This window comes from Schistocerca serialis, chromosome 1 (assembly GCF_023864345.2).
Source record: "Schistocerca serialis cubense isolate TAMUIC-IGC-003099 chromosome 1, iqSchSeri2.2, whole genome shotgun sequence".
In the NCBI taxonomy this organism is placed as follows: Eukaryota; Metazoa; Arthropoda; class Insecta; order Orthoptera; family Acrididae; genus Schistocerca; species Schistocerca serialis.
In genome coordinates this window covers 292946680-292970055 of record NC_064638.1, presented here as the reverse complement: position 1 = coordinate 292970055, position 23376 = coordinate 292946680, and the positions used below count along the sequence as shown (strand labels likewise).

General features: G+C 42.3%; 1 protein-coding gene across 1 annotated transcript in view; it reads left to right on the top strand.

The window, feature by feature from the left end:
- The window catches only part of LOC126468943 (active breakpoint cluster region-related protein), a 115209-nt gene that overhangs the window by 63028 nt on the left and 28805 nt on the right, over positions 1 to 23376 (top strand). The window contains exons 11-12 of the mRNA XM_050096592.1: positions 2794 to 2983; positions 16608 to 16804. Of these exons, the coding sequence (XP_049952549.1) occupies positions 2794 to 2983; positions 16608 to 16804 (387 nt within the window). The remainder of the gene's footprint in view (positions 1 to 2793; positions 2984 to 16607; positions 16805 to 23376) is intronic.

Sequence of the window (23376 nt, the reverse complement as noted above, 5' to 3'; positions counted from 1 at the left end):
AGAACTGGAAACCCCAGTATCTTTCAGGTAATTAATGCACCCAAACGCGGAGGCTGTGAGTTGCTCCAGGCGTGCTAGCTACAGCAAATGGCAGCTGCTGGTATTCATGTTCCGCGAATGGGGTATTCACTATGAGGATACATTTGGAATCATCATCAGAGGCAGTTACAACTAGGCCTCAGACAGATATTTTGGAAAAATATTGGCTCCCGGAAAGCCATGCTAAGAGTTTGTCCTGTCAGTATAAGGGATAGGTATCAGTAATACACTGTGAATTTACAGAGTTTCTAAAATCACCACAGTATCGAAAGTTGCTGTTTGGTTTTACGACAATCACCTGTGGAGTAGACCACTCACTAGAGAAAACAGGTGTGGTAACAGACGTAAATCTGTCTAGTTCTAATTTTTAATCTGACCTGCTCCCATAAAGCTATTGGGATTGGGTGTGCACAAAAAAGGGGGGGGGGGGCACACCGTCCATTTCATTATGATGTATGATGTGAGCCTTGAAATCAGTAGTATGCCCGAGATCTACTTAAAACAAAGAGTAATATTCCGAGCAGAGTGCGTTCATCCGATACTGGGTGCACTTTGTCAGAAGTATGGAAGCCAAAAATTCTTAAGGCATCCAACCCACATAAGTTTTCAGTGTTGGCATTATCCACCACTAGAATGTCAAAGGCGCAACAACTGCTTTACACACTACGGGAGTAGAAAACTGTCCCAAAATGGGTATTTGTTATTTGTTGTAACTCGCCATCTGACGAGAGACGGGGGACAACACCAGTGATCCAAAATCCACATAGGTTTGAGAATTTAACAAATTGCTGCACCTGTGTCCAATTGGATTTTTAACATCTTGTCCATAACATTTACTTCAGTATAGAGTTTTTTGAGGCTTGGGAAAAAGATAGACATACTTACGGCATCTGTTAGCAGCTCTCAACCTTTTGTCATCAGACATTAACATGGGCTCACATCCGTGTTCATGTCTGATGACAAAAGGTTGAGAGCGGCAAACAGATGCAGTACATTTTCTTTTTTACAATGGTTGCATGTCACCTAATGCTTTAGGCACGGGGCCCGCTCATGTTGAACAAAAAATAAGGAAACTAAGGGAGAGCAGCACGCAGCTGCAGTTGTAATGTGGACCGCTGTTGCTGTTTAGCACAATGCTGCCCCATGCATCATGAAGATGGCGGTTGCACAGCTGTGACATCGTGTTCCTCCCGTGAGCAAATCATGGCAATTGAGGAGGAGAAGCAAATCAGCAACTTCACGCCAATCTTCTACTTAATTTTGTGGTTCCCTTGGTACTTGAAAGACTGGGCAATGTTCAAAACCTCTGTGAAAGAGAGATTTTCACAGTGTAAAACATGTTTATGAACTTCTCTATTGAACCAGGCATATCATAGCATCATGAACCATCGAATCTGTATATGAGTCCCAGTGAGCTTCACTAAAAACTGGCAGTGATGGATAAGTGTGTGAAGATCCACTGCTCAAGCATTGTACGACTGACACAGCCGCTTTTGACAATGGTAGACCTCATCATGAGCAGCAATAACATGAGTACATTTACAGTGATAAGTAGAGAGCAACTGACACATTTCCTTGATATAAAGTAAGCCTTACACACTTTGGGCTAGATGACTCCAAACCTTTGGAAATGTTGCCAAAGGCATTTTTCATATGCATCCCAGCTCCCACAGAATTGTCACATGGAGGAAACGGTGGAGGTTGCATCAATGGCGCATCAGTGATACTGCCAAATTGTTTAGTACCATGGAGGAACCTGTTACTGGCTGGTGAGAGCTTGCTGCTGTTCAACCAGAGATTGAAAAATTTCTTCCATATATTGGCCAGAACGAACTTATAAATGGAACACACAATAGAATCCCATCCTCGTCACCAAAAATATTGTCGTATTGTACAAACACAGTATCAGAATTCCAGCCAACAGCTTTTATTCCATTTCCATATGTAGAGACATAATAAGGCACTGAGTGAAGTAGTACTTAGCGCGCACGCGCGCACACACACACACACTCACACACACACTCACACACACGCGTGTTAGTGCAGTCTTACATGGAGCATACGTCTGTCACAATAACGTTAATCTCCCTAAGGCCATGATGTGCTGTCATATGTATGGCTGTTTGGCACCACTTTCTGCACTGTGTGTGCCGATGCAAGGCCGGCCATGGAGACACACACTGCTTCGTTACATGTGCTCTCTGTACTAAGTTACAACAAATGAGATTCGTGTTGTGGACTTTTTCAATTATTTACTCAGTAACCACAATGGCCTCGCATCCTTGGAGATCCTCATCAAAAACAGCTATTGGACACTTAAAGTTGTTGAACCAGTATCTCACTGTTGTCATTGAAACTGGAGAATCATCGTAAGCAGCATCCAGTTTCACATTCATGTCATCGCATGCCAGTCCAGGAGCAAAGAATGGATCCATTAACAGTACTTCACTTTTCCCTACCACAGCAAAAACCAGTCAGTACTTCCTTCTGAAGTGGCTGCCATGTTCAGACTAATCTTTGAATTGATGACCTTTTGTCTTACTGTCATCTAAAAAATGGCAACTAATAATGGTAACACCAGCCCATGTTAGCACCATCTGCCTTCAAACATGGTTACATATTTAACCACCCTCATATTCACAGGAAGGTGCACCAGAAATAATTTTCTTAGTGGATAATAATCCTCGAAAGTGAATGTCTTAATGTCAGTAGTGCAATATTACTCAGTTAATATTAATTTTTTGTTTTCCACAGTCATGCCAACTTCCAAGCCCAAATGTTTCTGTCAGCATGTATGAATTGCAAGCATGGATCACTGCCTGCCGTAATTACTTGAAGACTGACATGGGATCCTACTTACTGCGGACAGGCAGGGATGAGAGTTTATTAGTGGGAGATCTCTACATCACCCTACATGAGCTTCAGGGACTGGATCATCCTGCAGGTAGAGACCAGACTTTCACATTTTAATGAGTTGAGCAGCTGCTTACAGGTTTTTAGCATTTCAAGACATATGCATTGTACTATCTTTTGAAGAGATGTGCTTTTTGTAAAAACTTTAAATACATTAATAATGTAGCCTGCAAACCATTTGGTTCAGGACATACGAGAGATATCCAGAAAGTAGATTATGTTTTCACCTGTAGCAACGATGGACAGGACTAGTGCAATCATATTGTTGTCTGAGCATTTGTTCATTCAGTTGGCATTCAGCCATGCCACCATGAGATTTGTCTCATTTCCTGTTATTTCATCATAAAAGTTTTAAATGTGAATTGCAATTGAAAATTCCACAAGTTGTGAAGTGTGGTCAGTAATAAGATTTTTGGTGGCAAAAACCATAGAACTGTTGATGTTCATTGTCAGCTGTGTGAAGTGTCTGGAAACACTAAAGATGGAGTGCGCCAATGCAGCATTAGGTTTAAAAGTGACCAGACTGATGTTAACGATGAAGAACAGAGTGGACGACCAAGCATTGTGACTGATGAACTGGTCGCAAAAGTCGATGAGACGATTCAAGAAAATCATCAATTCAGTGTTTTTTGAGTTTTCTACAAATTTCATGAATATTGCAGCAAATTGTTGCACAGAAGCTAGGCCAACACGAATTTGGTGCTGGATGGGTACTAAAAATCTTGACAGAAAACGATAAAAACCAGCATATGGCTGTATCAGCATTTCTGGATTCTTCCCTCATCCTCCATACAGTCCAGATCTTGCACACAGTGATCACCATCCATTTCCTATGATGAATACCTGGCTTGCAACGCAGCACTTTGATGACCACTTGGAGTTGTGGGAGGGCATGACCAACTGGTTTGAAGTCTCAGATGGGAGAATTTTATGACAATGGGACATCAAAGCTTGTGTACCACAATAAGTGCCAAAATTGTATGGAGACCGTGTTGAAAAGTAGTATTTAAGTGTTGCTTTTGGATGAGTAAAATATTATTTTTTTCCTGTTCACAAAAAAAGCAAAATCTACTTTCTGGATAGGCCTAGTATATTGTATTTTTATGTGTGTGCGAATGAATTTAGTTCCCGAATGATCGTTTTAGGAGCAAGTACAAATAATTGTTCCATAAAGGATGGTTTTCTCTTTTTGTTTATTTTTCCTCCATACAATTCCATTGTTTAAGTTTTTGGTTGAGTTATTAAAACTAGAGACCATGATAATTTCAGCTTCTCTCATCTCCAGTTCCCATTTATTTCCATTGGTTCTGATGGCATTCCTTCCATTCTGCTGCTGTTTGCGGTATTTTGGATAATATTTGTTTGGTTAATATCCATCTTCTTGAAATATTCTGCTGTTTGTGCTGTTCTTTTTCTCTTCCTTTTTCCTCCCCTTAAATAGTCTCTAATAAATATTCTTTATTCTAAATGATTATACACTAACCTTGTCTTACTTGCAGTTCAGTAAAATTAATTCTTCTAGAGTTAGCCAATACAAGTGTTTCTATAGCTAAAGCTTTTATTACTAACAAAGAGAGGTCCACAATGGTGGGATTGTCTTTTTGAAACAATGTATTTGGTGATGTACGTTAAGCTCCAAGGTATCACACCCTGCAGCCATTCATCCTAGTGGGCTCTCTTTTGCAAGTAATCGATGGAAAATTTTTTTGAAATTTTGCATAAAGCTCTATAATTTTAAAAATATTAATAATTTAGAGAGTGTATGCATAGTGTAATGGTTAAGGTACTGACTTCACATCCTAAAGGTTGTTGGTTAAAACCTGATCAGGTACATTGAAATGTTTTTAGTTTTAAATTTTTATCAAAATTACTTTGATCACTATTGTTATTCAGTTAATTGGTTTACATGCAGTTTCTTTTATAAAAATTTGAAAATGCCAGTCTGCCAGTTAAAAAGCAAAAGATGTAATAATCTATGCAGTAGTGCCAGGAATTTATTTTTCATTACAAGTTGTACCTTTTCCTATTGCAGTCATCATATAAACATTTAAAACATAAATTCTTATTCCACTATGGACAAAATAACCTGGATGATGATGTAAACAAAAACAAGGATTATAAGTAAAATGAAATCCTAGCAAAATGAGAAATAGAAATAATGAATGCAGTAACATGAACAAAAGTGTAAGAGGAAGCAATTAAATCCAAGTTAATGTGCTGTATCTTATCTTTACGAATACAAACTAGCACTGAATTTATGTGGCTAGGATATATGGATTTACAGCTCTGTATATTAAAAATCAAACTACATTGCTTTGCTCCTTTTGAGAGGTTTTATTCATATTCTGTTCTAGGAATAACAAATGTTTGTGATTTGGCTGCCTTATCATTACATTTCGATTTCAGTTTGTTTGCGAATAAAAATGACTGGAAAATGGCCAAGTCTATACACCAGAATGGCCAAAAGACTGAGGACTATGCGATCTCGAGACTCCAATGAAGATTATGAGGCAACACTTCCCTTCAGCTCAGGAACACCAAGATATAACTCGTTTTTTGGAAACTTCATCTGAAAGCTGGGGCGTGACATAATTCTGATCGAGAGCATCTTACATTATCCGCTCCTCAGAACCATTTACTCTCAGAGGAAACCAGCAAAGTTCTTAGTGTGTTTGCACAGCTGCTTCACATTCTCTCCTGTGTTAGCAGAGCAAATGAGCTCTTTGTTCACATCCCCAGTCATACTAATTCAAATATTGTATACAAAAAAGTTTTAGAAGTCAAAAATAAATTCAAAAATAAATTCAATGCATAAGAAGTCTCGGGCACTGCTACAAATAAACATCCAGGCAATGCCAGGTTTCTCAGCTAATTTGTGAATATTCCCTCAGTATCAACTAGTCTATTCATGAGGGATGATTCTCATATTGATTAAAATATGCTGAAGTTTGGCCATTTCATAAAAAGGGCAAACAGTATGAAATGGGAAACTACTGGCCTATATCAGGTATTGATTTTCTCAAGAATGTTTGAAAGAGTTTCATTGTGTTCAGAGAGAGAATTTCAGTTCATTCCACAGCATTATTTTACCCAGTTACACATTTTCAGGAAATGCTGCAGCACAACACATGGAGTGAATGAATTGATGACAAAAATCAGCAGATGCCTTGATGACAGAATGTGTGCAGGGTTGTCAGAAGTTCTGGAAATCAGGGAATTTCAAATGTGTCAGGGAAATCAGGGAAGTTTGAAAAAAAAAAACACTGGAAAAATCTAGTTTGTGTCTCAGTAGATGAAATGGTTTGTTTACTAAGATGTCGTGCATCATCGCTGGGTGTGTGCAGTTGAGTATGTGAGCCACATCCCTACTCCTTCATTCTTACTGCTTCTTCCCTTTCTACCACTCCCCTTAGCTTGCAGTCAATGCTGCCACCACTCTTGCTGCTAGCCTAGCAGTTACCAGGAAAAGGCAGGTAGGCATGAGGAGTGGTTTGTTTGGATCTGATTCTCAGAGACTGTTGATGCAGCAGCCGGAGACAGTGATCATGTGTGCATGAGTTGTGTCCGAATGGTCATGGGAATGTGTGTGTGCTCTCATTTTCTGATGAAGGCTGTAAGCAAAAATTTAGTTGTGAGAGTGTGATTGTCTTTTATATGTGCCTGCCTGCAGGCAGTGATCATCTTTATGGTGAGTTGCTACCTGTCCTCACTAGCATTGATTTTCAGAGTATTCACACAATTTATCTGTTGCCTGGACTGATCACGCAGTCGCATTTCATCAGCATGGTGTCTGTGACATGTAAATAATTGGCCACACTAGTGGACTTCCGTGACAAGCCAGAACCGCAGGCCATTTCTGTGGGTATCTCTAACAGATTGGGCCTGCCAAACTGAAGCCCGTCATTTCCCACTAATGTGAAGGCACTGCGTGTCGGATCTATTCTGACCGATCTGCCTGCTGGCCAGGCCTGTTTGTGTGTGGCGTCTTTAGTGTTGGTTCCTCTCCTCCTCCTCCTCCTCCTCCTCCTCCCTTTCCCTTTCCCTCCTTCCCCCCTTCCCTTCTCTTCCCGCCAAAGCCCTTTCGCCTCCTTGCTATGTCACCAGCTCGATAGCCAGTCTGTGTGGTGGGGCTGCTGTTAGGTACCCGTCGGACTGAGCCCCCTGATACCTCAGGGATCACACTGCTGATACCTGTGCTGTGAGTGCCTGGTGCAAGCCTATGAGTGGTTGCCCATCTTTTTGGGACATCGGAACTCCTGGCGATGACCATCCTGCCAGGCGGCTATTGCTGTGGCTGCGTGGTGCCCACAAGGCGAGCCCCCTGTTCGGAGTGGTTGGTGCCAAGGCAGACATTTGGCACATGAAATGTGTTGAAATCTCTGGCCATTCTACTGCGGTTGCTCTCTTTCTTAACGTAGTTCTGTCTCAGTTCCTGCTTATGCCTTTCCAGCCTTACCCTCTTTGGTTACACCCTGGGAGGAGGGCCAGACGTGCTGGTGTGGGGCAAAACCCTGTCCATTCTTTGTCTATACCAGGACCGATAGGGAAACTTCTGCTATCACCAAACCCCTTTTCTTTGTGGAACATACTGAGGACAAGTTCAGTGAAATTGAGTCTTTAAGCAAGATGATATCTGGCTCTCTCCTTATAAAGACAGCTTCTGCCAGCCAGGCTCCCTCTGTACCTGCGACTGTTCACGAGACACCCTCATGGCTATCACTCCTCATAAGTCACTCAGTATGACGCAGGATGTAATTTTCCATAGGGCCCTTCTCTTCGAGTTTGATCACGAACTTATGGCTAATCTGGGACAATGTGGCATTCATTTCGCCCAGCATGTCCAGAAACAACCTGAGGACCATCGTGTAGACACTGGCACTTCTGTCATGGCATTTGAGGGGAAGAAACTGCCCGAGAAGGTGAAGGTAATGGTGTACAGATGTGACATGAAACCGTATATTCCATCTCCCTGCATTACTTCCATTGCCTCAAGTTCGGTCACGTCCTTGTGATGCGATGCCACTCCCATCTGTGGTGACTGCAGCCACCCTCTTCATGTGGGAAGCCCTTGCATCCTACTGCCTAACTGTGTAAACTGCTCTGCTCACCATTCTCTCCATTCACCAAAGTGTCCAGTATCCATGAAGGAAAAAAGAATTCAGGAAATAAAGACTGTTGACCATCTCAGCTACTTTGAGGTCTGTAAGAAATTTGACAGACTCTCCTCTATCTTTGCCTCAGTTATGCCTTCCCGTCCTCACCCCTCCCCGTTACCCACATCCTGCCCCCTGTCCCTTTCCTCACCTTTGGCAGCTCCTGTCCCTTCCCCTTCAAGAACCGCTCCTCCTCCTCCTCCTCCTCCTCCTCCTCCTCCTCCTCCTCAATTGAAAATCTCCTCTTTTCTTGCTTAAGCTAGGAATGGGGCTCCGTCTCAGAACACTCCTCCCCTACATTTTCAGTACAGGAAGCTTGCACCCTTAGGCCAGAGGAGGGATCGATGCTCCAAGGGCCCCAAAGCCACTCACTCTCTGTCCAATCCTGACATCACTGCCATCTATTCCCTTACTGATAATGCCTCCTCCCTCCCTCTGAGGGAGAAGAAGTAGCAGCACAAGCGAAAGGACGAGGCTTCCCGGAGGGCTTTGCTCCCTCCATCTCATCCCAAAACAGACCCAGTTTTTATGGGTGTCACCCCATACTCGTTGGTGACGACCACTGACCAAGTGACGTGACCTCCCCTTGGCTACTTTATGTCTCACCTGGTCTCTCATCACACAATAATCCAATGGAACTGCAACGGATATTATCGCCATCTCCCTGAAATACAACACTCTGTTTCCTCATACTCTTCGTTCTGTCTTGCTCTTCAAGAAACTCACTTTCGTGATGACAACTCTCTAATGTTTTGTTTTTATTGGGCATTCTGTCAGAACTGCACCGGCCGTGGAATAGCGTCTGGAGGGTTCTGCAGTTTGGTTCTCGCCGATGTCACTAGTGACTGAATCCCCCTTCATACCAACCTGGAAGCGATAGCGGTTAGAGTGCATACAACTGCACCAATCACCGTTTGCAATGTCTGCCTCCTTCCTGGTAGGCCACTTCCTTATGTTGAACTGTCTACCCTAGTACGTCCGCCCCCGGTAGCTGAGTGGTCAGCGTGACAGACTGTCAATCCTAAGGGCCCGGGTTCGATTCCCGGCTGGGTCGGAGATTTTCTCCGCTCAGGGACTGGGTGTTGTGTCGTCCTAATCATCATCATTTCATCCCCATCGACGCGCAGGTCGCCGAAGTGGCCTCAAATCGAAAGACCTGCACCAGGCGAACGGTCTACCCGACGGGAGGCCCTAGCCACACGACATTTCATTACCCTAGTACAGCAACTCCCACTCTCATATCCCCTCCTTGGGGACTTCAGTGCACACCACCCCCTGCCGCCGCCAGCGAGACAGGTCCCCATGTTGGGCATTTCGCAGGGCCAATTGGCCTTTATGTATGTCTGCTGTGCACGTCAACACCTCTCTCTCGAATTGCATTGATGTGGTCGTGCAGGGCATCTCTGCCACTATTCTTCATGCTGCTGGCACTACTGTCCCACTGCGCACAGTTCATCAACCAGTTTGATGACCAGTGGTGGACTAAGGATGTAGCAGTTGCTGCCCAGGACCTCCAACAGCCATTGCAGCGATTTAAATGACACAGACCAACCTCCTTGCTTTTAAGTGTCTCCATGCTAAGGCTCATTACCTTACTAAGCAAGGTAAAAAGGAATGCTGGGAGTGCTATGTTTCCTCCATGGGAATGTATGGTTCTTCATCCCAGGTCTGGTCCAAGCTCTGTAGCCTTCTGGGCTGCCAGTGACAGTCAACTGTCCAGGGGCTTATCCTCCAAGGTGCTCTGTCTAGTGATCCATTGCTCCTTGCAGAACACCTCGCGACACACTTTGTGACAGCATTGGCACCCTCTTCCTATTCTGCCACCTTTCTCCAGCAGAAACACAGCGTTGAACAGAACCCTTTCTGTTTCAACCCTCACCAGGCTGACCCTATAATGAACCCTTCATTGAATGGGAATTCTTGCAGACTCTTACCCCATCACATGACACGGCTCCAGCCCAGATTCCATCCACAACCAGATGCCCCAACACTTGGACATTACACAGAGGCAATATATGCACAGGGCCTTCAACCACATTTGGCTCACGAATGCCTTCACCTCACAGTGGTGAGACAATATAGTAAGTTATCCCTGTCCTAAGCCTGGGAAGAACCCAATGTCTCTTGACAGCTGCCATCCAATTAGCATGACAAACATACTTTGTAAACTGCTTGAGAGGATGATTAGCTTCCGATTATGTTGGGTACTCAAATCTCGGGGCCTTTTGTCCCCGTATCAGTGTGGCTTCTGGGAAGGATGACCTCCAGTTGATCATTTACTCCAATTGGAAACTGAAATCGGACAGGATTTTACTAAATGTCGGTACCTCGCCACAGTCTTCTTTGAGCCTACAAAAGGCGTACGACATAGCTTGACGCCATCGCGTTTTAGTTACCCTCCATGACTGGGTCTTTTGCGGCCCCCTTCTGATTTTTATTTGCGAGTTTTTATCCCACCGGCTCTTCTGGGTTCTAGTTGGCACTTCACTCAGGACCCCTCGGATTCAGGAGAATGATATCCCCCAGCGTTCTGTATTAATTGTCACACACATCCACATAGCCATCAGTGGGGTTGTAACCTCTGTTGTCCTTCAGGTTACCCCGGCATTGTATGTCGATGATTTTTGTGTCTGGTGCAGGTGCCACTCGGTAGCGTCTGCTGAGTGCCGGCTCCAAGGTGCCATCGGACGGACCTCTGTGTGAGCTGTCTCCCATGGCTTCCAATTTTCTCCCTCCAAAACACAGGTTATGCATTTTTGCTGTCAATTCATAGTACACCCTGTTCCAGAACTTTATTTAGGTGGTCAGCTCCTAGATATTGCATCACATTCCTGTTTCTTGGTCCTGATGTGGTTGCCCCATATTTGCCTCCTGAAGACTACATGCATGCGAAATTGTAATGCTCTCCACCTCCTGACCAACACATCTTGGAGTGGAGACCATGCTACCCTTCTCCATCTTTACAGTGCTCTGGTCTTGTCCAGACTAGATTATGTGTAAGTCAGGTACATGGCTCAGCGGTTCGTTACACTCTGAAAAATACTTGATCCTGTTCACCTTGTAGGGTGCATTTGTCTATTGCTGCCTTTCGCACTAGTCCCAGTGACAGTCTCCTCACAGAAGCAGGGATTCCTCCTCTACAAATATGACAAAGCCAGATCCTGGTTTCTTATGCACTCACCATTCACAGATTCCCTGACCATCCTGTGTACTCTGTCTTCTTTGCAAGCAAAGGATGTCTCCATCCTGATTGCCGCCCCCAGCTGGGATTGCCAGTTGGAATGTGTATCACTTACACCTGTCAGCATCTCCATCTCCATTCACTGGAATGCGCCCCGCGTATTTATTTCCTCTCACATGCCCCCCTTTGGTGGTGCCTAGACCACGAATTAGGACCAACTTATTCCAGTGTCCTAAGGTCTCTGTCGCCCCTATGGTCTTCCAGCATCTTGTACATTCCATCCTGGCAGAGTTCCAGGGTGCTGCCTTCCTCTGCACTGATGGTTTTAGGGCGATAGATAAAGTGGGATACGCTTTCATGTTTCGTACTGACTTAGAAGAACATGTATTGCTGGAATCATTTAGTGTGACTGCTAGCCATTACCAGGGTCCTCCATTTTGTCACCCATGCCTCCCTCCACAATGTTTTAATATGTGCCAACTCATTGAGAAGCCTGCTTTTCTCGTCATCCTTTGGTCTCTGCTATCCATGACCTTCTCTCCTCCATTGGCCGTGTCACATGCTAGCAGTCGTCTTTCTCTGGCTCCCAAGTCATGTGAGTATCCCAGGGAATGAACTGGCTGACTGTTTAGCTAGATAAGCTGATACTCACCTTCCTTTCCTTTTCATGACTCCAGCTGTGGATATGGGGTCTATGTCAAATTTCTCTTTGCCCTAAAGTGGAATGACATCCATTGTGCTACTGCTCTCAGTAATGAACTCAGCACAATCAAGGAGACTACTGTGCTTGGCACTCTTCCTTCCACTCCTCTCAGATGGAGTCCACTGCTTTATGTTGTCTGTGCTGTACAGGATGGGCGTATGGGCAGGCGGTGGGTGGTATGGAATAATAGAAAATGTTTTAGGGAAAGGCCATTTATTGGCTAAAGCATGTTGGAAAGGGGCTACATAGGCCTAGGGAGGTGAGGGAGAGCCAGAGCTTAGAAATTGGCAAACATTGTTCGCGAAGGTACCAAAAGTTGTTGTCTGCTAAAACTAAGTCCACAGTGCCGCAGCACCGGGAGAAGCGAGAGATGTTCAGTGCTACAGGGCGCGCAGCTGACTCGCGGGTGAGCAAGAATACAAGAGAGCCAGCCCGGCGACGGGCGGCCGAGTATGTTTGACGCACCACGCGGCTTCCTCCGCCGTGATTGGTCAGGACCGAGCAAACCGTGCGGGCGGCATGGAACTTTCCAGAGCGTTGCCTGCTAAGCGACGCCTGGGACGGCGTTACCTCGTAAGCACATGAGAGAGGCACGTGAACAAGATGTCCTTCATCTCGGCGTTGACTTTCTGTTGCTAAACCGTGGTACAAAAGAATTTACAGGCAGCTAACACTGCCGGCCGTGGTTTGGCCGCAGTGGAAAAATGAAGTTACCGTTTGGAGGCTCGTATAATAAAGTAAAATCCCTTATTGTCTGGCTCATCCTTTACAATGCATTGGTCATACCAGGCTCACCCGTCGTTTCTCCTGTGTAACTAACCACCCCCACAATATGGTTTTGGAGCCTAACTGACGGTATCCTGCATATTGGTAGAATGTCGCCTTCTTTTAGCCCTTCGTGCTAAGTAAAATCTTCCTTAATTTTAATATTAGCAGACAATTCATGGATGGCTAAACTGGTCCTCAGTTTCCTCCGTAAAAGTGGTTATTTCCAGATATATTATTATGCTTTACTCCTGGAGCAGTGGCAGGTTGGTTATGGTTGGGGCCTCTCTTCATATTTTCGTGGTCTGGCACCCCATGACCACTCCCCGATCGAAAGACCACTTTTTTTTCCAGTTTTTAGATTTGGTCTAACCTTTTATGCCTTTTACTGTGTGTGTTTTAACTTCCTTGTTTTATAGTTCATCTCCCCTGACTGGATCCATCCATTTTTAGCGGACCCTCTTTCTTCTGTGAGTAACTTTGGAATCGTGGGACTTATGATCTCGCTGTTTTATCCCATTAACCATCTCAGTTAATCAATCAATCTCAAAATTTGTCAGGGAAAAATGCTTAAACTTGTCTGGAAATCAGGGAATATCACTTAGGGATGTGGCAACCCTGGTGTATATCGAGCATCTTTTGTGGCCTTACCAAAGTCTTTGGTTCTGTGTCTCAAGACATGCTTTCCAAACATTGACATGCTAGGATTTTCAAGGAAAATCTCTTAGTTGGATGTTATCATATTTGGCAAACAGAAAAAAAGATTATTTGTTGACAACAATGGCAAGAAATTCCTGTCTGGCTGGAAACACCCTCAATTAGGCGTTCCGCAATGTCCAGTATTATAGCCATCTCAATTTTTTGCTACGCCAGGTTTAGTCAAACACCATCCTCTATGCAGATAACACCAATAGTCTGCTGTAAAACTGATAAAGACTTAATTTTTTGTATTGAACAGACATGTCGGGAAGTGGAGACAAGAGTCAACAATTATAAACTGAAATTAAACTTTCCAAAAACAGAAATTGCCCATTTCATCACAAAACAATCGGCCCTGTGTGAAATAAGCTGTACAGACAAAAAATTGGACACTGCAAACTGTGTCTTTCTTTCTGTACTAGTGAATAAAAATCCGCTGTGGAACTATTACAAAGGATTCTCATTTTCACAAAGAGAAACCCACAACTTTTTGAGGGCAACTGCTTCTTGCATCAGTAAGAGACTAAACCTAGAGCAAGTTACATGTTACCTATCAATGAACTAAAACTGTATGAAAAAACTCCACATCTCCCATCTTTAAGCCATTTTAGCAAAACTCTCCCTCTCATTCCATGCCTACCTTCTCCCATCACGTACTCCACCCAACACAATCCCTCTGCCTAGTCAAGCTGCAATTCCAGCACAATATAGTCATCTCTGGTATTATAGCTGACCAGGTTATGTCTGTCTTCTATTAGCTCCGAAGAGGAATTTGTGTAAAATCTAGCAGCATTAGCAGCATTTTTAGTCTTTTTTTATATGTCGCTCAGTGCCTCAACTATGGGATGAGCTAATACTCTTAATTCTTCAATTATTTGAAGAGTGATCTCTAAAGGGATGGGAACACAGTGACAGAAATAAGACGTAAAGGGTGTAAAATAAATAAAGATACACAACACCGTGAATAATTACCATAAGTTGTTGCCATGTTTATGACAATACTGGTTGTAGAACCAGTTTTCATGTCTTGAGTTCTTAGTTAGTATCTTAAGTTCTTCGTTGGTATAGGAGAGAATATATTGAGAATATATTTACGTGTGTGGCAAATCTGTGACAGAACACATTGTGTGTGTACTGTGACAGAGTACTGCACATGACAACTCACCTCATAGTTGAGCTTTTGAGAGGTTAGTATGCACTCAAACGTGACTGAAAATGTTGCTTAATTTTCCAGCTATGTCCTTCCTCAGCACTAACTAGTACAGAATACACAGGTGCACTTTTCCAATCGATCACATTGTACTGGTGTTGCAATTCTCACAGTTCAACAGAGCTGTGTATGTTCTCTGACCTGTCTGGTCTCTGTTACAAACAGTGTAGCTGCAATGAACTAAAGCCCAATAAATAAATAGCGAGGCATTGCTACCATTGAGCACTATCTCTCCCAGAATAGTGATGACTCCTCACCCATCATCTCATTCATTTTACTTGTGAGCAAGCTATACCCTTACTCTACTACATCTCCTTTGAGGGAAAGATATACAAACAAACTTGCGGCTCAGGTATGAGCACCTACATGACCGCCGCATATGCCAATCTGTTTATGGGCCATCTAGAGGAAACTTCCTCAACCAACTTCAATCCTAAGTACCTTGTCTGCTTCAGGTTCATTGATGGTTCTTTTATGATCTGAACCCAGGTCTAAGAAATTGTCACCTATAAAACTTGAAACCCTTATCCTTTACCCAGTCTTCAACTTAGTGTGTCACCTTTTTGGACATTGTATGCCATCTGTCTGATGGCTCCATGAAAACCTACGTACTTTTAAAGCCCACCAAACATCGCAGGTGCCTTCACTCCAGTAGCTGCCATCTCTCTAATACTAAAAAGTATCTTCTGTATGGTGCTGTCACCCTTGGAAAACACATATCTAATTATGAGCAATCCTTTCCCCAGTATGCTGGCTTTCTCACTATAGCCTCACACAGGCACACCTTCTGAACCTAGTCCACAAATAGATTTCCTGTCCCATATCGATACACACTTCTAATTCTCAAATTACCCCAAAACCAGTTGCAAAGGAGCACCTCCCTTATTACCCAATATTACTCTGGACTGGAATAACTTAACCATTTTCTCTGCTGGCACTTTTAATCATGCTCTGAATGAGGAATATCTTTCCCATCTCTCTCAAACTGGTATTCCCCCCACCACCCAATCTAAATCATATCCTGAGTCATCCTTATACCACACCTGTTGTTCTTGCCACATGGTAATATCTCTGTGTTGGCCCAGGAGCGAGACCTGTCCCATGCATCCATCCAGCACGTCCTATTCCAATTCTGTACAGGTGTCCCCTACACCATCAGGTACTGCTATGCCGTATATCAATTATGTTGCAAATTCTGCATGACTTTTGTATGGACCTGACCATGATCCAGCTGTTGATGTGAATGAATAGCCACTGCCAAAGAGTGGCCAAGAGTAAAGCTGACCACCTATATACCACTCAACTTCAATGGCTGCTTCACAACCTGTATCTTCTGCATCTCCACCCCTCCAATAGCAGTTTCTTTGACATTACACTCTTCCTGTCCATTCCCCCCCCCCCCCCCCTCGCGCGCGCGCTCACACACACACACACACACACACACACACACACACACACACACACACTTCCTCCATACCCTCCATGCCATTTTACTATAATTTGGTGCATCTGTTCATTAATTTGTATCTGTTTTGTTCTTTCTGTGATCTCCCTTTTCTCTGCACCCCAGTCAACCTGCAGTGATGGTACAATGTAGTGCGCTCTCTCTCTCTCTCTCTCTCTCTCTCTCTCTCTCTCTCTCTCTCTGTGTGTGTGTGTGTGTGTGTGTGTGTGTGTGTGTGTGTGTGTGTGTGTGTGTGTGTTTGTGTGTGCGGGTGGGTGGGTGGGTGTGTACATACGTGGGATTATTTAATTCTCAGACACTCATTACCATAACTATATAGTGAGTGGTTATTTTTAATCTTTTCATGGTTATTGTGTCACCCAGCAGAAAACATTAAATAGTATTTTAGATGCTCTGTTATGTAAAGTTCTGGCAGATGCTCTTTTAGGGGTCTCTTTAGATGTCTACATTTTATGCTCATTTGTGTTTATTTATTACAGATTTATTTGTATGTGTTGAAGTGGACTCGTACGGACACTACTTTCGTAAAGCCAAAACAAAACTTGTTTGCAATTCAGCTGCACCACGTTGGAATGAGGAATTTATTATTGAACTGGAAGGATCTCAGAACCTGAGAATTCTTCTGTATGAAGAGAGCCAAGACAGAGCAATACTTAGGGCAAAGTGCACTCAAGTTGTAAGTAGATCTATGAATATTTTGAATAGTGTATTGCAGCGAGGCAGGGGTAATTGGGGGGAGGGATTGTGCATTTATTTCTAATCAATTTTCTTAAGCAAGAAGTACATGATGTCAGTTGTGACTTTTCACGTACTAGCATGAGGCTCATGCAATAAATAATGATCCACAATTTATTCACAGAAGATATTTGTTCATAAGAATCAGATGTTGGTGACACTATCAGTCAACATTTCTTTTACATATACTATTTTTCTGCAGTCTCCATCACATACTGTGGCGTAATCTTTAGAAGCATGAATTGCCTATTGGGAAAAGCCCTTGTCCTGTGTTCATGGCCATTAGCTGTGTTTTCACTGCACGACCTCATGCTCTCGTCATCTTCAAAGTGTGTCCCACGTGCAGAATCCTTAAGTGCCGCAAATAGATGGAAGTCCAATGGTGCCAGTCTGGGGTATAGGATGGTTAAGGCAGTGATATCCAACTGAATTTTGAGACTTCTGTGTGAGCGTATATTGTTGTTTTGGAGCATGATTTCTTTTGGATTCTTGTTAGACTAAACACATTGGAAGCAGTTATTTACTGTGTTCAGGGTCTGCAGATATGCCTCTGAATTACTGGTTAACCCCTTTAGAATGGCAGTATCACTATTGGAAAAGACTGTCATCATGACTTTGTCTTATATTTCATCTTTTTTGGTGATTGCTGGTGGTGCCAACACAGTGACTGCCTTTTTGTTTCTTATACATTGTGTTGCACCAAGGTTTAGCTGCCTGTGATGATCCATGACAGAAAGGTCTCTCCATTTGCCTAAACTACTCTGGCAGTTCGGGTGAAATGGATTGTCTTTGATTCTCATGGCCTGTTGTGAGAACCTTTCTTGAGCACTCCTTTGACAGTTCTAATTACACACACACTTCCAGTGCCCACCAAAAGTTGTGGAGCCAGTTGTTGAGTTTTGAGGCACCAAACTGCATGATAACGGCATCTGCATGGTACACCATGTCAAGAGCAGTGGCTGTGAGGTCGTACTGAACATGGATGATCCAAGAGGTCAGTTTGTGTACTTTCAGGTGCTTTAATTCTTCATCCGTCACCAAAAGTCATTACCATATACGGCACACAAATGTTTATTGATGTACACCACAGTTTCATTTCTACAACCAAGAATTCAATCACAGCATGTTGCTAGTAATAAGTGTAGTGTGTAGATGCTACTTTTATGGTTCACTACAACTCTCCTATCTGGCAGAAGTGTTCAAAACTTCGTACATATGCAAAAGAAACATCGAATTTGGAGCACCTAAATCGATGTTCTCCTGTATTAACAGTTGTAAAAAAACTTGGAGGCATTATTTATCGAATGACCCTCATACTAAGTAAATCTGAGATATTAGATTTGTCATTCAGATTATATGCTGAATAAATTTTGCCATGGACATTTTATGGGGTGTACATGCTCTGGTACAACCGGGAAAAACCCGGGGATTTTTTTATGCGGGAGAAAACCATAAAAAACCTGGGAATTTTCTAGAATTCCTGGAGTTCTTCATTGCTTTAGTTCTTAGTTAAATTTTTGTAATTTTGACTGGTAAGAACTGATAAACAGCAAAATGTGTCAAAGGTTTTAGGATGAAGACTATGGGGTATTTCATAACAGCAAACTGCTTCCTATGAGCGTGACATCACAACTGTCAATGTATTAAGTTCATTTTGAGCAGTTGCCAGTGGGCTCATGCACATGTACAGTTGAGTTGCATATGAGCAGTGCCTTCTCCTGCTTCTTGCTACTTGAAATGTGGCTGCAGCAGTGCCAAGAAACAGCAATGCTACAGGGAAAAAATTTTCCGGCGTGCGCAAGTTGCCAGATTTGTGCATGCGCAGGGCAATCTGGGTTTTAGTAGGGAGGGGGATAGTGACCAGTGTTTACGTTTAGTGATTTTTGCTGTTTCCTCATGTCATATTTCCTCTTCGTTTACAGTTCACTCGTCAAATGAAAACAAAACGGATTTATGTGGCCAGGAACTATAAAGTGGATTAAAATACATGCAATAGTTACAGACGGCTGCTATTAGTTTCAGTTTTCTGATTTTATTTCCGCATTTTTGGCAGTCAAGCATTAATCACTTTGCACAACAATGAAGTTATTTTTGTCAGTTTGCTAAATAAATGTGGCTTTTATTAATCTTTTCCTCAGATGCAGTCAATTTATAAGAAACGAAGTGCTTCATTCCACACTATTGGCTACTTGCATCTGCTCACTGAAATTCAAGTGCACATTTTCATCTTCTGGCATGTATGGCATTATGCCATAATAAAGAATAAAACATGAGATACTATAATACCAGTACTCCAAGAAAATTTGCATCCCGAAAAGCACATTGAAAAGCTTAATATCAGGTTGGGGCCTAATTCATTGTGAATCTGGACATATGAATGTGTGCTTTAAGCCTAATTATGCATTTTAGTATGGTTTATGAAATTCCTACGCTCTTGGAGTATCCTCTAATGTCCTATTTCTTTTATGGTGTCATTAACATCTCTTAATGCCATATGTGTACGAACATACGGGCTTCCTTCGTCATCGTAGCGGCCCAAGCGCAGTAACTCCTTTTTTCTGGCGGTCACTAGCAGCTGCTGAAACGAACCCATGTTTAAGAGGTCGCAGGAAAAGATTACAAATGGTTCTTCAAAAAGTATTATTTGCAAAGGAAATTTTCCTTTATGCAAGATGAACTATGTTATGTATGAAAATGTGCAATGAATTTCTTAAATCACAGAGCATTTGACTCGCATTTAAAACTTAAAAAACTTTCAGGACCAGCCACTTAGATTAATTTCTAGCCCAGAAGACCAGACATTATCATTGTTTAAAATTATACTGGCACATTTATGTGATGTATCTCAAAGTGTTTCAAACGCTAAAAGGACCAATGTTATATGTGTAAGCTTAACTTTTCTTATAGCTTATTAATCTTCAAGACCAGCATTATATGTCAGAGCTTAGCTTTTCTTGTAGCTACACTACATACATTAATTTAAACCACAAACTTTTCCTATTTGTGCATTTACACCACTTAACAGTGATGTTGCTATTGGCTGACTACATCACGTGTCCTATGCTCTGAATATCTGGTATGATTGGCTGATGAGTTCACGTGACATGAGCTATGATTGGCTTACAATAGTGCATTGCAGTCTGTTTCAGTGCTTTGGAAAGAAATATGCTGTTTGGTGGGATTCGAATTAATACTTTCATAATACAAAAATATGCAGTGCATCGTAATATGAAAATTTGCAGCATAAATGTTGCTGCACACGAAAGATCTTTCCAAAACTTCTTTTTTTTTGTGGCTGCGTTTCATTTTCTATAATGCCGGGAAATTCTCGCTGGTGTATGACACCTTTACCATTCGAAGGGTTGATGTTTTTACAACTCTGAGGGAAAGTACACTGTTGCTTATCATGGAAAAGGTATGTTTTTAACCGGGAGATCTGGGAAAAATCCGGGACCCCCCCCCCCCATTTATACACCCAGTTATAGTTATGCCAGTTCTTTGTTTAAGGAATAATTATTGTGTACAGGACCAAATTACCTCATTCAATTATTAAAGTAATTCAGTACCTGCATATCATTTGAAATCCTTCTCCTCAATTTGTTTGGTTAATTATTATTATTACTATTAATCAATAATGTAAAGTGAAATAATGATTTAAAAGACAGGGCATCATTTTCAACCTTACAAGGGAACACCCCATCGCATCCCCCTCAGATTTAGTTATAAGTTGGCACAGTGGATAGGCCTTGAAAAACTGAACACAGATCGATCGAGAAAACAGGAAGAAGTTGTGTGGAACTATGAAAAAATAAGCAAAATATACAAACTGGGTCGTCCATGTGTAATATAGGCACTATTAAGGGCAGTATGAGACTAGGAGCGCCATGGTCCCGTGGTTAGTGTGAACAGGTGCAGAACGAGCGGTCTTCAGTTCAAATCTTCCCTCGACCGAAAATTTTAACTTTTTATTTTCAGTTTATGTGAAAAACTCTTATGTTTTCATCACTTTTTTTTGAGTGATTATTACATCCACAAGAAAACCTAAATCGGGCAAGGTAGAAGAATCTTTTCACCCATTCGCCAACTGTACTAGTTAGGTGGGTCGACAACATATTCCTGTCATGTGACGCACATGCTGTCATCAGTGTCGTATACAAAATATCAGACATGTTTTCCTGTGGAGGAATCGGTTGACCTATGACCTTACGATCAAATGTTTTTGGCTCCCATTGGAGAGGCACGTCCTTTCGTCAACTAATCACACGGTTTTGCGGTGCGGTCGCAAAACACAGACACTAAACTTATTACAGTGAACAGAGACGTCAATGAACGAACGGACAGATCACAACTGTGCAAAAATAAAGAAAGCAAAATTTTCAGTCGAGGGCAGATTTGAGCCAAGGACCTCTCGTTCCGCAGCTGCCCACGCTAACCACGGGACCACGGCGCTCCTCGCCTCACATTGCCCTTAATATTGCCTATCTTACGCATGGACGACCCAGTTTGTATATTTTGCTTATTTTTTCATAGTTCCACAGAACTTCTTCCTGTTTTCTCGATTGATCTGTGTTCAGTTTTTCAAGGCCTATCCACTGTGCCAACTTATAACTAAATCTGAGGGGGTGTGATGGGGATGTTCCCTTGTTAGTAGGAAGTACTGACTGACATGGATGCACAAGAAAGTTGCCATGTTTGCTGAGGCATCATAATCTAATTTCTCTTCAGAGCAATAATGAGTAGTTATGTTACATAGTATGGTTCATTGTGCTGATTACCTTGTAGTGCCTGCGTGCAAGTGAGCAATATTTTTTTAGTGTGTCTGATGTTTTTATATCCTTGCCACTTCCGACTGGCACATGATTTGTTATTCCTTTGCATATTTTTTTGTCTTCTTATCATTGTTAATAGAATCTATCCTGAGTCTTGTGCTTAAAGTGCCTTCTTTATTCAGGCAATGAAACTCAAACACATTCTCCCCAGACTATAAATAGTCTATTTGATTACAATCTGTTAAGCAAGTTCAGTGATTCAGGAAGCAGCCACCCTCCCTCCGTTTCTTCTTCCTCTTTTTTCTTCTTCATATTCTGCCTCTTCTCCAATACTCAACACTTTAATGATCACTGTGGTTAAGACACTGGACTTTCATTTGGGAGGAGTGCAGTTCAAATCTCCATCTGGCCATTCTGATTCTGCTTTGGTCAACACGAGTTTCCCAAGGTGGATGGCTGGTGGGTAATGTCAGTCCTCTATAGTCGTAAGATCTGGCCATGCTTCCACAACCATCTTTTGACATGTAGGTGGAATGTTGTTTCCCGTGGGGTTTGGGATATTTACTTAGCTCTCAAGATCATGAGGATGATGCAGAGCAGGATTCATAAGTCTGCTTTTGCTATTTGATATCCCTGTGACACTTCCTGTGTCCATTCCAGTCTGAGGCATTTTAGATTTGTAGACAGCATGCAGTGACTTGCATCCTGTCAGTCCACCCAATAGCAGATAACACTGAACTTTAGATGCTGACAGCTCTTGTTGGAGTGGCAAGCCCACACTATGGGTTAAGGTGTTTGTTCCGTTATGATGAAGTGGGAAAGATGGTGATCAGCTGATGGACATTAATAAATTAGTTCCCTTTAATGTCGAGACAGCTCGAGACAGCACTTTTATTTAAAAATATGTCTAATCTATACACAGCCTTGTTAGGGTGTGAATGGGGCATGATCTTAATGGCATCATAAGTAGCAGTAACTTCGAACAACTGATACAACAATGGGAAATACACTCTGGCATGCACTTCACTGTGGTTTCCAGAGTATGTTTGTAGATGTAGACGTAATTTCATTTATATCATGGGGTGAAAAAGGTACCATTTGAAAAAAAGAGAGCTTCTTACAGAAGCTGTTCAGAAATGTATATGAGGTTGTGAGTAGCCAAATGTAACTAGTAGAACAAATTATATGAAAATCTAAAGTTTGGAAATTAACATTCCACAAGTTTTTATATTTTTAATGTAAGATCGTACTCTGGTTATTAGATTACTACTACCTGGAGAATTTCTAAATGATTTTTACTAGCATTACCTAAATTGAAATTGTACATCAGTTGAAACATTGAAAGCGTCAAGAACCAGTCTTCATATGACACGATCCAGAGATATGTATGCACCCACTACCAGGAAGGAAAAAAGATAAAGTTTCAGTTTTGCAAACTATCTAAGTGAATTGTATCCTGTAGTTAAGAAGCAGGGCAAATACTGTATTCGGAAGCAGTCAGCCTCAGTTTTAACTCGGCGTGCCTTTTATTTGAACTATCCAACTGTTTTCTCAGTTTTGTCCCTTATTGTATTAGCTGTTCACCCTATAAATTAGTAGGCTGCCACATGACTTGTGCTCTTTTAACGTTGCTATTAACTTTGTATTTGTTGCATGAAGCCTGTGATTCATCATTTCTTATGCAAAATTTGGATTATGTGCTATTGTTAGTTGTACATTCTGTTTGACGTATGTAATTAGGTAT